The 16100-nt window shown below is 42.2% G+C and overlaps 1 protein-coding gene across 1 annotated transcript in view; it reads left to right on the forward strand.

The window, feature by feature from the left end:
* Positions 1–16100, forward strand: part of LOC139019465 (semaphorin-4F-like) — a 38294-nt gene that overhangs the window by 4973 nt on the left and 17221 nt on the right. Inside the window, 2 exon segments of the mRNA XM_070428483.1 lie at positions 3450–3543; positions 15904–16023. Coding sequence (XP_070284584.1) covers positions 3450–3543; positions 15904–16023 — 214 coding nt within the window.

Here is a 16100-nt window from a genome sequence, read left to right on the forward strand (position 1 = left end):
CTAGGGCAGGTGGTATTGAAAATCTCTATATTTTATCAGGTAATATTGAGTCTCTAGTTTTCCTATAGTCCTCACAAAGCTCACAAAGTAGCAGTAGAATTGTCATTGCCATATTTGTCCTTTTTGAGTCTGTGCAGGCTTAGGGAGCCCATGGGTAGGAATATCAACAATGGCTTACCGAAAATAGATTTACTCCCAGCTAATCTCCCAGGGTCTTCTGTTCTCCCTTGGCTCTCAGAGGTGGGACCCCAATGGATGTTAGGTATCCAGACAGAAAATGCTCTGGACATACCTGTCAGAATTGGCGTGACTTGGACCCCTGGACACTCGCAAGGAACATCAGCACCCAGAGTAAAATCAGGGGGCTGTGTTCTGCAGCCCCATGACTTTCAGCTCTTTTTCTGTACCTTCTATCTAGCAGGCTCATGAAAGGAAGGACTGTTGTTTTGTTGAGGCTTCTTTTAGGAGAATATAGGGCACAGAAAGATCAGCTGTGTTAACCCTTCAATTCACATACCAATATTGCCCTCTAGACATTCTGGATGCTCTATTCTGCTTTTTCCTGCCTGTCTTATCCTATCTGCCCATTCCCATCTGCTTGAGAAAGTTCTTGCCTTATCCTTAATTCTGAGACTCTCATGTTCCAGACTGATGACTTTGAGACTATTCATAACTATTTTCTGAGAGCTTTGACTAGCTAGCTGCTCCAGACACAACAGCTTGCTCAGAGAAATGAAGGTTCTTACACAAGGAAGTTCAAGCACTGGACCTATCAGTTCCAGCCACGTGGAGTGCTGCCCTTCAGTGATAGCTCATTAGCTTTTGGAGGTCAGTGTTTTAATTTGTTTTGTTGAGGGAACTCCAGCATTTAACAGAGAAAAATGTTAGACTTACATTACAACAAGTCTTCCCATTCAATTGAGTATCTGCTTTATCCCAGACTTGGGTCTGGTTATTTGACATTCATGATTTAGTTTAATTCTTATCACCCCATTATAATATTTAGGTGTTATTTCCTTCCATTTTACAGGCAGTGAAACATAAGTTCAGAAAAGTTAGGTACCATGTCTAATATTACATATCTAGCAGAGGCAGAGCCAAGATTCAAACCCAGGTTTGTCTGGCTCTGCTCCACTACTCCCACCCTTTAGTCCAACCTGCAGTACAGAAGACCTTACCTGGCTTCAATTTCTTGTGACATTTGACCTGTTTCATGTAACAGGGACCATCTCTCCCCACCCCCACCCCCACCCCCACTCCCACCCCTTTGCCAAGACAGAAGGATGGATTCCAGCCCCACAGCTTAGTGAGAGCCTTCCTACCTAGCTCTGGCTTTCAGCCAAGGGACTTGCCTTAACCACAACTGATGTGCTCATTCACATAATGATGATACAATGAAGAAGCTCAACATTCAGAGAAAGAATGTAATAGAGTGGTCTTGCCCCTTTCAGACCCTATTAAATGCAATTTTGACCATACAGTAATCATAACCTGTTTAGTTAATAGGAGGCTCACTTGCTCTAAGGCTATAAACCTAGATAACATAATGATTCTATTTTGGGAAACTGGAAGAGGACTAGTTTTGATGAGTTTGAAGAGTCTGATAAGCCATCTCTGTGAGGAAGTCTAGCAGTCAATTGCAAACGTGGACTAGAGTTGGAAGACCTGAGACTTGGAGAGTTAGAGGAATGATTTGCATAGGTCTGTCTGACAACATAATTAAACTATATGTGAAAAGGACTAAGAACATGTTTTTTAGGGTTCATAGTTAGGGGCTAGAAAGAAGAAGAGAAACAACCAGAGGAGATAGAGAAACAACAATTATGTAGGAGGAGGGACTCTAGGAAGGTATAATTTGAAGAAAGTCAAGAAATAAAATATTTCAAGGGGGGGGGGAGTGAGTCAAAAGTAGCAAAAAGTAACTAAATATTAAAGAGAATGAGAATTGAAAAAAGGCTCATCTTTTCTGTCCTTGGTGAAATGTAAGGGAGTAGTTTCAGGCATAGAGATGGGAAAACATAATATGTTTTCTAGGAATAATAGGTGATCCAGGTTTGGTTAGAAGAAAGAGTTCCTTTTAAGAAGTATTAGAAAATAAGTAATTTGGGCTAAAGAGTTTCTACTCCAGGCAATGGTGAGCCATTTTGTCATTCTCTTTGTCAAAAATTAGTCAAATCAGTGATGGATAGATTAGGAATATTATTCTGGGGTGGATATGTAGAATAAATTGAGGATGATGGATGGCAGTGTGGCAGAAAGGGGGTTATTGCCATACTTGAGGTAAGAGGGGACATAGCAGGTTTTAACCATGTCCCTAAAGTGCCCACACAACTTGGTGATCTCTTACTGAACTGTCATCTTTCTCGTCAGGCTAGGATGCTCCCACTACCACACAGGTAAGGTGCTTAGTCCTCCATTCCAGAAAACTCTTTGACCCAGTATTCACTTTTGGGAATCTCCTATGACATCTGATTTTAACAGGCCTTATCCAAGTCTCTCCATAAAATAAAATATTGTTTGCCAATTACAGCAAACACATGAGCAGTCAGAATGGGCCAGTAGTGTACTTATACTCAGGGGACATATATCTGCATTGCAGCTCCAACTACCATCCAGGTTATTAGGTTCCAGCAACACCATCTGTCCATACTCGTTAGTGAGCCAGAGATATCCTGACACTTCCATGCCATAACTTTGATTCCGAACCAGCCACAGTTAACATTTCCTATTAGCTCTAGGTTGAATCATCCTTGATTTCTATTTTTAGTTATCTTGAAGCCTCTCTTAGTGTATGATGCCTAGCTAAGGTAACTTCTGGCTGGCTCTTACACCCTTCTCCCACACCCAGGTCATTCCTCTTGGAGTCTCTGGATGAGGAAGGCATTAAATTCGCAAATCCTCAAATTCTGACCTGAGCTGAAGCAGATTCTCTTCCCCCTTCTCTGTATCCTTGACTCTGGTGCTATCTTTTATCCTTGGGGTTGGTGTGGGGAAAGGATGGTCCTTCTCTTTTGATTCCTGGGCTTCATATGGTCCTGTATCAGTCTCTTCTTTAATCTTCTGAAGGGCTTCAGACTTCAGCAGGCCTGCTCTCGTCCTTGTTCTGTATCACATTCTCCAGCCAGTTGCAAACCCTACAATACAGCATTTCAGAGGAAAGATCTGCCGTTCTGCCTCTCCTTGTCATCTAGGGCCATCGTAGGTGCTCCTTCATTAGAGCATGTGGTGGTTAGGTATTAGGGGATTGAAGGAAGAAGAATAAACTAATGAAAAAGGGATGACAGAGATGGGAAATGCAGGAATGGGCAGGGGAATCAGGAGGAACAGACTGGGAATATGGAGAAGGTAGCAGAGGAATGGGAATTGGGCTTTTCCTTCATCTGAACATCTTTGTGATTTTCATCATGAATCCTATGACCCCTAAGCCAATTGCCCCTTCTGGTCTGTAGGCCGTGTCCAGTTTCCAGCAGGTTGAAGGAATTGAGAGTGGCCGGGGGAAATGTCCTTTTGGACCAGCTCAGCGATCAGCATCTGTAATGGCTGGTGAGTGGGAGAGATAAGAACCTGTGACTTCTTGCTATAATTGCTGCCTTCCCCACCCCTGCTGTTGGAATCTCTGTGTCCTTTCTTTCTTTTCCTAGGAATGTCTAATATTCCCATGTCTCTTTCTAGCCTTTCCTCTTCTCCCCAGCGTGCCTGTGTCCTGTTTTTCTCGAGAACCATTTCCCTGGGTTCTCCCTAGAGAGTATGTTCTCTGCACCTCTAATGTGTTTCCTCTGCTAACCTCATTCCCTCCCCCCCGCCATTTTATTTCTGTTCATAAGGGGACTCTGCTACAATGCATATTGTAATACACTTGGAAAAAGTATAAAGAACATATGAAGTCTTCTAGAACAGAACTGTTCAAAAGAACTTTTGTGATGATAGGAATGCTCTGTATCTTTGCTGTCCAAAAGTAGCCACTAGCTACATGTGGCTATTGAGCTCTTGAGATATGACTGGTACGACTAAAGGAAAGGGTTTTGAGTTGTATTTAATTTCAGTTTAAATGTAAGTAGTCACATGTGTATAGTGGCTACTATATTAGCAAAAGTCTAGAGTATCTACTCAGAAAACCACTGTTAATATTTTAAGATATTTCCTTTTAGCCTGTTGTAATGTGTATGCAAGCCCATATTTTACTGGCCAGTCCTTTGTAGCTCAGAGGAGTCTGTAATGACTATTCAGTAAGTTCCTGCTGTTACTTCCTTTGAACAAGCCATATACAGTTGCTCAAGTGTTGAGTAGTTCTTTCTGGAGAGTGACTGCTTAATTCTTCGGTAGCCACAAAGTGAATTGTTTGTGCCCCACACAGCATGTATTTTAGTTGAGAGGACTCCACATGCACCCTCCAAATTCAGTGAGGATCTAGCCATTTTCTCATGATAGTGTAAAACAATCGGATTAGTAGAAATTTTATGTGTGTGCATATTATAAAACTTTTAAATGTCGTGCTACATGGGTATAATTTTGAATTTTGTTATGTAACTTTATATCATAGGCATTTTTGTATAATTTAAAAATTCTTTTTTTTTTTTTTAAATATTTTATTGATTTTTTACAGAGAGGAAGGGAGAGGGACAGAGAGTTAGAAACATCGATGAGAGAGAAACAACAATCAGCTGCCTCCTGCACACCTCCCACTGGGGATGTGCCCGCAACCAAGGTACATGCCCTTGACCGGAATCGAACCTGGGACCTCTCGGTCTGCAGGCCGACGCTCTATCCACTGAGCCAAACCAGTTAGGGCAAATTTAAAAATTCTTTGTAAAGAGAATTTTTAATGACATCATGCTATTACTCATCCTGTAAACATACAGTAATTTAATGAAGCAACTCCAAATAATTTCTATAAATAAATTTTATTTAGTTTAAGTTTTTGCTATTATCCATTAATACTGTAATGAACATTTTTGTGTATAAATATTTGTCCTTATTTTAGATTGTCTCCTTAAGATTTCTGGAAAGTGATAACTATACCAAAGGGTGTAAGCATTTTATGGCTCATTATCTGTTGCTAATTGGGTTTTTAGAAAGAGTGTACCAATTTACAGCCTAAATCAGCAGTAAATGAGAGTGCTTTTTTTCTCACATAAATTTCACCAAAATATATTGTTGTCACTTTAAAAGATCTTTGAGTCCTGACTGATGTGGTTCAGTTGGTTGGGTGTCACCCTGTTCAACAGGAGGCAATGGATTGGATTCGTGGTGAAGGGCACAGGCCTACGTTGCAGTCTGGATACCTGGTAACGTTTTGCTGGAGGCAATTTATGTGCTCTCACTTCGATGTTTTTTTTTTCTCTCTCTCTCCCTCTCTCTCTCTCTCCAAACCAATAAACTAGTCTAAAAAAAGGAAAAAAAAGATTGTTGAGACTAAAAATAGTACCTTGTTTTAATTTGTATTTCTTTGAATATTAGTGAAGTTGAACATTTTTCATGTTTTAGTACTATTTTTATTTCCTCTCTCATAAGTCCTCTGCTTACTTTCTTAGGTCAATTACCAGGTGGGATATTAAGGTTTCAATCTACATATTTTCCTTTCTAATTACATTTTTTAAGCGAAGTTAAAGAGCAGATAAAAACTTTTTTCTTAAATTTTTTTCCCCAAGCACTTAACATTTTGAATTTTTAAATACTTATTTTGATGAATGACATGAGATGGAGACCTAAATTAATTTTTCCCAACTAGCTAATTAGTTGACTCATTCATCATACTGTTTTTTCATTCTTCACTGATTTTAGCTGTGAACTTTGTTATAAAGTTAATTTTTATCTATACTTTTGCGTAATATTTTATGAAAAAAATTGGAATGTAGGATCTAACAATAAAATTTTCTTATTTAAGACTTCATAGAATAAGTCATAAAAGCTATATAAATTAAATAAATTTTAGTCCTTTAATTAAGGACTTACATTTTCTGAAAAGAAATAAGATATGTTTTGAAAGTGAACATAAGTATGTATATAATAAATACAATATTTGGGTTGCCATTTCTATCATTCATGTATAGTTGATATTGATGAGACCTTTTTTATACTCAAATATATTTGACTGAAATATTTAACCAATGGTTTATTTTTCTTGACTTTTTATCAGCATGTGTGGCAAAATTCTGAGCCAGTCATTGGGAACATTAAGAAAGACAGTGGTTGTGAATTTCTCTCTTTTTTAAAAAAAATTTTGTTGTTGTTGAGAGTATTACAGATATTTCCCGTTTGTGAATCTCTTTTCAAAAAATAAGATTTTAAATTGATTTTTAGAAAGAGAGAAACATCAATGTGAGAGCAAAACAATCAGCTGCTGCGGATTAAGGCTGCAACCCCAGGCATGTGTCCTGAGTGGGAATCAAACCGGGGACCATTTGGTACATGGGATGGTGCTCAATCAACTGAGCTACACCAGCCAGGCCTGTGAATGTGTCTTGATTCTACATAATTGCTTATCAACAACATGATGTCTCAATTGCAACAATCTAAGATAATCATTTAACATACTTTTTTTTTTCAAGCAGTAAACTTTAAGTACATTCATCCTTTTGCTTGTAATTTCTCAGTGTTCCAAGCAGCCAGTGAATTTGCATTAGCATGTGGTTCAATGGCACAGATTTCATAACGATCATTGCATGACAAAGAAAAATTTCAAAAATGAGTAACATTTTCAAAAAGATTTCAAGTTCTTTTTACCAAATAATGAAGTTGTCTTTTTTCCAGATAATGATGTTGGCTTTCATCTGATAATTGATGGAAGTGATCAGAAATCACTTTCTAAGAGTTTAGAATGACTAGCTTCAGACAGTTAACATACAACCTCCATGTCTCTTTCTGTCTCATTTCCATGTCATAGTCAATACCAATATAAATTTTTCTGTCAAGTTGTAAAATTTATAGGGTTCTAATTTAAAATTTTCCTTGATCTGAATATGTGCCAGTATTTAGTTGGAACTTTCAATGTTGATCCATTTTGCCCTGCTATCCTCTGTTTTGAAAACAGTGAAATAGAAATAGTGTCAACATTAGGTTGGAACTAGAACCAAAATTCCTAGTTACGAGATATAAAAATGTCCTTAAAGATAATAGAGGTATTTTAAAATAAAAAGTTTTAGTAATGAAAATATTATTAGACTATAATATTTATTAATATAATAAAATAACATTTTAAATGATAAAAATTACAATGTGCATTGTAAAAAGATGAGAAAATGTAGAAATGTTAAAGAAGAAAGTGAAAGGTTTATTTGCAATTCAATGATTACCAGGTAATTACTATTATCTTAAACTACCTTTTCTGTGTCTGTCTGTGTGTGTATTTATAATAAATTGGAATTATTATGCAAATTTCACTTAGTATTGCATACTAAACATTTTCTTGTTATAGAAATTAATTATTCAAAACATGATTTCTAGAGACTAACATTTATTCCATCATATAAATATTGCATAGCACAATTTAATTATTCCTATAAAATTATACATTCAGATTTAAAAACTATTGTTTTTATGAATAATATTGTAGGAGAAATCTTTTTACATAAGTTCTTCACATAAATGTCATTAATTGCATATGAGTAAATCCAAAAAGTAGACTTGCACGGCCAAAGGGTGTAAAGGTTTTTACGGTGCTCGATAGGTTTATCTAAATTCCTTTCTATTTAGCTCAACCAACTGTGGTGAGAGGGCCTGTCTCACTGCATCCTTGTCAGTCCCAAGTGATATACTTAATAAAGCATACAAACAGCGACTTCCTCCAAAGGCTAATTTGATGTATTTTTTTACTTATATCTCTGTTAGTGAGACTGAACAATTTTTCATTTGTTTATTGGTATTTGTATTTCTTTTGGGAAAAGCCTCCAAAATCATGTCTTCAAATACGACATTTATGTATACTGCAGTTAGATAAAATTAACAAAATGATCTCAGTGTCTCTATTTGCACTGTTCAGATTTGGAAATGTTGTAAGATATTTTGACAGTAACATTCACATTAGCCTAAATCAGGGGTGGGCAACCCCTGGCACGCGTTCCAAAGATGGTACGCCAGTAACTTTTGCTGACACGCGAAACCCTCTCGTATAACCTTCCATTTACAATTTTTGTGAAAATTTGAATGACTTAAATGTTAAATTACAATGAACAGGCAAGACACCTGTTGGGATGTTTGGTTACATAAAGGCTTTTGAAAAGAAATTGGAAGTTTTTAAGAGGGATGTGGATAGTGAGAGATTTAGATATTTCCCAAACCTCAAGAGGCACATCAAAGACCTCCCAAAAGATGACCGAACAGACTGTCAAAGCCTTCAAAAGCTGTTTTTAAACATCATCAATTCAACTATTGAGCAGTTCTTCTCCAGATTTGCGAAATTCAGAGAACTGGAAGAGACATCAAAATTCATGAGGTTTCCAGACAGCATGAAACTGGAGGAACTAAACTTACAAATGTTTTCATGGCTAGACATGGCTGACTTTGAAATGCAGTTGATTGAATTTCAGAGTATCTTAATTTGGAAGCAGAAATTTATTGACCTTAGAGTTGACTTGGAAAACATTGAAAAAAAGCGATTAGAGACAGGAGTATCAGAGAGAAGTGTCAAAAACGAACTACTGAGGACTTGGAATGCCATTCCAGAAAATGTTTTCTGTTTAAAAACCTTTGCACCAGTGTTACTCTCCATGTTTTCATCCACATACACTTGTGAATCTTTGTTCTCAGTGATAAATTTTGTTAAATCTCATAATAGGTGTAGCTTGACGGATGAAAGTAGTAGCTCGTGCATATCTCTGAAGGTCACGAAATATAAACCTGATGTAAAATCTCTGTCATCAGTGATGCAGCAGCAAAAGTCCCACTGATAATATCAAATGGAGTCATAAAGTTTTCTGTCGGACTATCAGTGTACATGTATACATTAAAAAATAAATGTATTTTTCATCATCATATACTGTGTTTTTGTCGCTCGAATAAATTTTATTATTTCTTCAAGGTTCTTCATATACGTGCACCTTAAGAGATATCAGGTAGGCATCACATGTTCTCAAAAAATTAGGGTTGGCACGCAGAAGAATTTTGAGTCAGAGATTTTGCTGGTTTTGGCACGCACTCACAAAAAGGTTGCCCACCCCTAGCCTAAAACATCAGCAGTTCCTTCCTAATGTCCTTTGTAGGGTCTTTATCTTCTGCTCATCAGTGTTGTGGCTCATTAGATTTCCCTGCAGGATTCTCTTCTGTTCTCAGTCTGTGTGGTTATGATCTCAACCAGCCCTGTGGATTCTGTTTTCACTGCCTCCTGATGCCTCCCAGACCTTATCTGAAGCTACAGACCACACATCCAGCTGCCTTCCAGACATCTCCATTTGAATGTCCCATAGGAGTCTCAAAATCAGCATGTCCCAAAGCTCATCATCTTCACTCACCTCCCCCAAACCTGCTCCTTCATCAGTGTCCCCTCCACTGAGTGCTTTCCCATCCAGGTACCTAACCTAGAGATAGCAGTCATCTCTGGTCTTCCTATCACATCCTATTAAAAAAAAAAAAGAGGAGGTTTTATCAAGAAGAGCAGAGGGAGAGAGCTTTGCTCTTTCTCTTTAGGACCCTGTCCTGAGTTTATATCATTTTATTTTGGTCTCATTGTGTCTTGTGTTACTGCATCTTCCAAGGAATACTGCAAACGTTTCAGATGCACTGGGCGCTACCACCCCACCTCTTAAATCCAGGTGTATCTGCCCCAAGGCTAGCATTCACACACTGAAACAGGACAGCTATACGGTCAGGTCAACAGAGGAAAAGGTAAATGACACATCTCCAACTACCTAATTATGGCCTGATAATAGACTGTGTTTTTAAAGAAAATTATCTAGCTGCCCCAATCTTTAGATAAGGAAATGTAGGCTATTAGGGTAGCAGCTATTTAACCTGTAAAGCTCTGATCATGAGAAGAAAAGGAAGTGGAGGAAAGAAGCCAGGATATGTTTAAAATCGTTTTGTTTTTTAAATATATTTTTATTGATTTCAGAGAGGAAGGGGGAGGTCAAGAGGGATAGAAACATCAATGATGAGAGAGAATCATCGACTGGCTGCTTCCTGCATGTTCCCCACTGGGGATCAAGCCTGCAACCGGGGCATGTTCCCTTGACCGGAATCGAACCCGGTACTCTTCAGTTCCCAAGCTTATGTTCTATCCATTGAGCTAAGCTAGCTAGGGCTGTTTAAAATTGTTTTTAAAGCTAATGAATGATAACTTCTATTGTAAATTTCTAAAGGTGAGCATTTTGATAAGAAAGGGAAAACTTGAAACCCCAGGGGAGTGAAATGTTCATTGCCATGACACTTACCCTAGTCTATCAGTGTTATGTTCTAACACATCTGGGAAGCCTGTGCTCACAGGCTTACATCTGGGCAGGTAGAGATGTGGATTGACTTCCACAAATAATTGTGATTCTTCATCTTTTACAACTTTCAATCTTTTTTTTTGTATTATCAAAATGAAAATATCTCCATTTATTGGATTATAAAATTAAGTGATGCAAACTATAAAAACCATTCAATGAACACAAGAAGTATACAGGAGAAAATGAAAATCACTTATAATTTCATTAGTCAGAAACAAACTTCATTAACACTGTAGAGCTATAGCTCCTTCAACAATCTTTTCTACATCTGCAGACATGTATACATATCTTGAAACGTCGGGTTGAATTGTACCCAGTGTTTTGTTCTAACCAGCTTGTTCCCTAAACTCAACACTGTGGGCATCTTTCTCTTTTACACATCATCTTTTGTCAGTAGGAAATGTATATTTTAATGTCTACTGACTTGATGCATTCAGTAATAATCCACCAAAAACTGCTCATTCAGGAATATTGTATTATATGGACAGTGCAGCAAAATACTTGGAAGTGAGACTGTCCCGGAGAATCTAGGACATGGGGTGATCCTGTTTCCTCTGTAGATTCTTCCCTTCATTAACTGATGCTTGCTGTTCTTTCTCTGTGTTTGTAAGACTGTTGCAAGTTCCTTGGTACACCTGAAACCATGCTATTTCCTCCCAAAGTGTCTGATCCCTTTTGTAGTCCCTTAGTGTCAGTGATCCTCTGCTATTCCATCCTGAGTGTGCTCCTCAGCAATCTAGGCTCCAGAATTGCTGAGTACCCTTGGTGATCTGCTAGAAAGTTTTGAACCCTTCACCTTTATCTATCATTAGGTCGTTGCATGGTTAACAGAGGTCCTTTACTGTTTGCAGAATACTTATGATTGTCTACACACACGTACCCCAAACCATGCTGCCAACATATTTATAACTGTCTCCACAACATCTCCCTCCATTCTCAGGTTATCCATGACACAACTTCTACCACACTTTTGGTTTTAGAGTGTTTTATTTACAACTCTCTTAGGGAAATTTTCATTCCAACTTTGGCTTCTTTATCAACTTTTATTTTCCCTTGGAAATACAGAGGACTGGCTAATTTGCTGCTCCATTTGGTACCAGGACTTGTGCCCCAAACCTGGTTTCTCCCTCCTGAAACCACTGCAAGGAAATAAATGCCATTTTTTAAATCCTTCCACCTCAGGCAACAATTGAAGCACATGGCCCCTTGAGAGTTCATAAGGAGCTATCCCCAACATGTATTGAATGCCAGCCCTGGGCCAGGCCCCACCTGGGCTCTGTGTTTATCTCATTTAAGACTCAGCACTGCTCTGAGGAACCTGAGGCTTAGGAAGGTTAATTTGCTCAAGATCATACAACCAGTAAGCATTCAGGGTTCAAACCCAAACTCCCTGGCTCCAACATGCTTGGATTCTTATCCTAAACACAAATCACAAGAGAAAGTATAGTCACCCCTCCCCTCCCCGCCCCTCCACTGTTTCTAACCCTCCACTGTTGCCTTCTGAGGGCTCCTTACTCTATTTTGCTCTGCATAATGTTTTTAATATCGTGGTGATCTTTCTGGTGCCTGGGGCATGAAGCTTTACTCCATCATGACTGTTTTCCCTGTAGTGGCTCTACTCTATAGCTACTCTGAGTGGGTGAGCCCCATGGCTCCTGCTGGGGTTTCTGTGCATTGACTTCTGGCACACCAGCCTCACTTGCTTCTCCATCCTCTCTGACTTGATCTTCTGAGTTGCCTTCAGTAGCTTCCCCCCTTAGCAGTGGTCGGCAAACTGCAGCTCGTGAGCCACATGCGGCTCTTTGGCCCCTTGAGTGGGGCTCTTCCACAAAATACTGACTTCTGCGCATGGGCCACGAAGTTTCCATCCCACTGTCTGTGTGTGCCTGCAGATGGTATTTTGTGGAAGAGCCACACTCAAGGGGCCAAAGAGCCGCATGTGGCTCGCGAGCTGCAGTATGCCGACCACTGCCTTAGAGGGTGGTGTCCTAGGGCTCTCTTCTTGCTTTTCCTATCTGCGATGTTTACGTCATGACTGAAGCATGACTCCCAGTTAGCCTGACGTGGCCCTGCTGCCTGACTCCTTCTGTTTGATTGCCTTCCAATATCTCTGACCAGATGTCCTGAAGGTTCTTCAACCTTAGCATGTCCAACAATTAAGCTCACTTCTTCAGCCACCTCCTTTATAGGCCTTCTCCTGTCATTTCCTGGTTCATAATATCACCATCTACTATCATCCATCTTCTAAACAGGAAACCTTAGAGATACACTTTATTCCATTCTTCACACCTCATACTCCATTGATTTTCAAACCTTGTTAATGGACTCTACCTCAGAAGTATCTCCCAAGTCCAGTCCCTTCATTCCCTCTGCCCCTGCCTTAATTCAGGCACTACACTCTTGCCTGCACTGTGTGAATGGCCTCTTAAGTAGCATTATCTTCTTAAAAACCAAAACTGATTATGTCACCTGTCTTCAAGAAAATCTCTGCAGTTTTGCTCTTACCTGTAAGATCAAGCCCATGTTCCTGGTTTTGGCAGAGCAGAGTCATCATAGTTGGGTGCCCATCTCTGCACCTCCAACTGCACCTCTGCTTGCTTGCCTGTCAGCTCCTGTATCCCATCGGCACTTCAGCCTGGGGAGTAGCCCACATTCCTAGACATGGCATCCTCCTCCCCACATGTTTATTGTCCTCCCTGAAGCCCTTCTACCTTGCAAATGCTCCTTCTTCAGACCTGGCTATAATGTCACCTCTGAGATGCTGCTACCCAGTCAGATGTGGCTGGGCTGTCCTCTGTGCTCCTGCACACATCTGTGCATCCCCATTTCTTGGTATCCATCTGATTAAACAGAGTCAGATGAGGGTTCTTGGGGGCATTGATGTGCTTAACACCTGGCACAGTGCCTTGTATGTAGTAAGTGATAAAGTAATGCCACTCTGTTCTCTCCAGAACTGCTGTCCCCTGTGATACACAAAACTGTGAGGAGGAGGGATTGTGACCTTTTACTCCCCCGAATCATTTTCTCTGGCTCATGTCTGAGCCCTTGGCAGTGGTACTCCAAGTGACTATACTGCTCTCACATTCAGCCCAGAGCTGCACCACTCCCTTCTCACCCAGGAATCTGCATCTCGATCAAGTCCCCAAATGATGCTAGTATTCCCTAAGGTTGTGACTAGTTCCAGAGCAGTATACACCCACTAATGTTGAGAAAGAATGCTAGTTCCTTCAGACATTTACCACAGGGGGAGAACTTAAGTAAGACTGGGACTTGCTGGAAAGCTAACCTCCTTCTTGAAGAGTAGCAGTATCCTATCTAATAAAAGAGAAACATAGTAATTAGCCATACCTCCACTACCCTTCTCATTGGCTAATCAGGGCGATATGCAAATTAACTGCCAGCCAAATTGGTGGCCGGCAGCCATGCACTGAAGCAAACAGGAGGAAGCCAAGGTTCCCCGCCTGCCACTGCCAGCCTCTGAGCTTGCAGTTTGAAACATTGTAAGAAATATAGAAGCTAAACAAAACCCCAGAAACCTGCTTTCAGTCAGCCAGGATTTCAAAGCTGGAGTTGAAACAGTGTTTCGATTAGAGAACCCAAACAAACCAGATACCTGCTTTCAGCAGCCGAGGCCTCAGAGCTGGAGCCAAGCCTCAGAGCTAAAGCTGGCCCAGAATAAAAAAAGAAAAGAAAAAAAGGAGCAGTTGGGAGCTTCAGTCACCCACCAGCCTGAAAACACCCCTCAGCCCCTCACCCAGACTGGCCAGGCACCCCAGTGGGGACCCCCACCCTGAATGGGGTGTGACCAGATGCAAACAGCCATCAGCCCCTCACCCAGGCTGGCCAGGCACCCAAGTGGGACCCCCACCCTGATCCAGGACACCCTTTAGGTCAAACCAGCCGGCCTCCACCCGTGCACCAGGCCTCTATTCTATATAGTAAAAGGGTAATATGCCTCCCAGCACCGGGATCACGTGACAGGGGGCAGCGCCCAAACCCCCTGATCGCCCTGCGGCTCTGTGTGTGACAGGGGGTGGGGCCACAACCTCCCTATCTGCCCTGTTCTGTTCCTGACAGGGGAAGGCGCCCCAACCCCCTGATCAGCCCTGCTCTGTGCCTGATAGGGGCTAGCTCCCCAACCCCCTGATCGCCCTGCTGCTTTGTGTGTGATGGGGTGGAGCTGCAACCTCCCCATCAGCCCTGCCCTGAGTGTGACGGGGGAGTGCCCCAACCCCCTGATCCACCCTGCTCTGTGTGTGACAGGGTGTGGTGCCCCAATCCCCTGATCGGCCCTGCTCTGTGGGTGATAGAGGGCAGTGCCCCAAATCTCCCCCCCCCCCCCCACACACAGGCCCTGCTCTGTGTGTGATGAGGTAGAGCCATAACCCCCCCATCGGCCCTGCCCTGAGTGTGACAGGGTGCGGTGCCCCAACCCCCTGATCCGCCCTGCTCTGTGTGTGACAGGGTGCGGTGCCCCAACCCCCTGATCCGCCCTGCTCTGTGTGTGACAGGGGGCGGTGCCCCAACCCCCCTGATTGGCCCTGCTCTGTGCGTGACGGGGGGTAGCGCCGCAACCTCCCCATCAACTCTGCCTTGAGTGTGACATGGGGCAGTGCCCCAACCCCCCCAATCAGCTCTATCCTGAGCGTGACTAGGGGTGGCATCGCAACCTCCCGATCCGCCCTGCTCTGTGCATGACAGGGGGCGGAGCCCCAACTCCCCAATCGGCCCTGCTCTGAGCCCGACCAGGGGCTGCACCTAGGGATTAGGCCTGCCCTCTGCCACCCGGGAGCAGGCCTAAGCAAGCAGGTCGTTATCTCCCGAGGGGTCCCAGACTGCGAGAGGGCACAGGCTTGGTTGAGGGACCCGCCGCCCCCCGAGTGCAAAAATTTTTGTGCACCAGGCCTCTAGTAATTAGTATATTACAGGGTAGAGAAATCCCTAAAACAAAGACAACACAAGCAAACCAACCAAACAGCCTGACTTCCACAAGGGTAGCTTTCTTCTTTATATATCGGTTTCGGAGAGAGGAAAGGAGAAAGGGAGAGAGAGCTAGAAGCATCAGTGATGAGGGAGAAACACTGATTGGCTGCCTCCTGCACATGCCCTATTGGGGATCAAGCCCACAACCCAGGCAAGTGCCCTCATCAGGAATTGAACTGTGACCTCCTGGTTCATGGCTCGATGCTCACCCATTGAGCCACACTGTTCGGGATACAAGGGCAGCTTTCATTCTCACTTCATATACATTAACATTCTGGCACTTTCCTCTAAACACTAGTCCCCCAATCTGCCCTGGAGCACTTTATATCCAGGATGATTTTAAATGAGGGAATCCTCTCCTGTGCTTAGCAGTGCCCTGAACTTAATGGGCCCTCAGCCCCTGAGAGTTCCTACCCCTGCTTTATCCCTGCTCTGCCTGCCGCCCCTTTTGCATCCTTCAGCAGGTCTCACAGCTCATCTCCTCCCTTTCTCCCTGCAGGGGAGGTTCTCTATGCTGCCACTGTGAGAAACTTCCTGGGGACGGAGCCCATTATCTCCCGGGCTGAGGGCCGTGCTGAGGATTGGATTCGGACGGAGACCTTGCCATCCTGGCTTAACGGTGGGGAGAGGAAGAGGGGGCCTTTGGGGACAGAGAAGGTGGGTGGAGGCTGGGTGGCCCCTCACTGAGTCTGTGGG

Source organism: Myotis yumanensis, unplaced genomic scaffold (assembly GCF_028538775.1).
Source record: "Myotis yumanensis isolate MYYU_CA2020_CCGP unplaced genomic scaffold, mMyoYum1.0.hap1 SCAF_11, whole genome shotgun sequence".
Classification (NCBI taxonomy): domain Eukaryota; kingdom Metazoa; phylum Chordata; class Mammalia; order Chiroptera; family Vespertilionidae; genus Myotis; species Myotis yumanensis.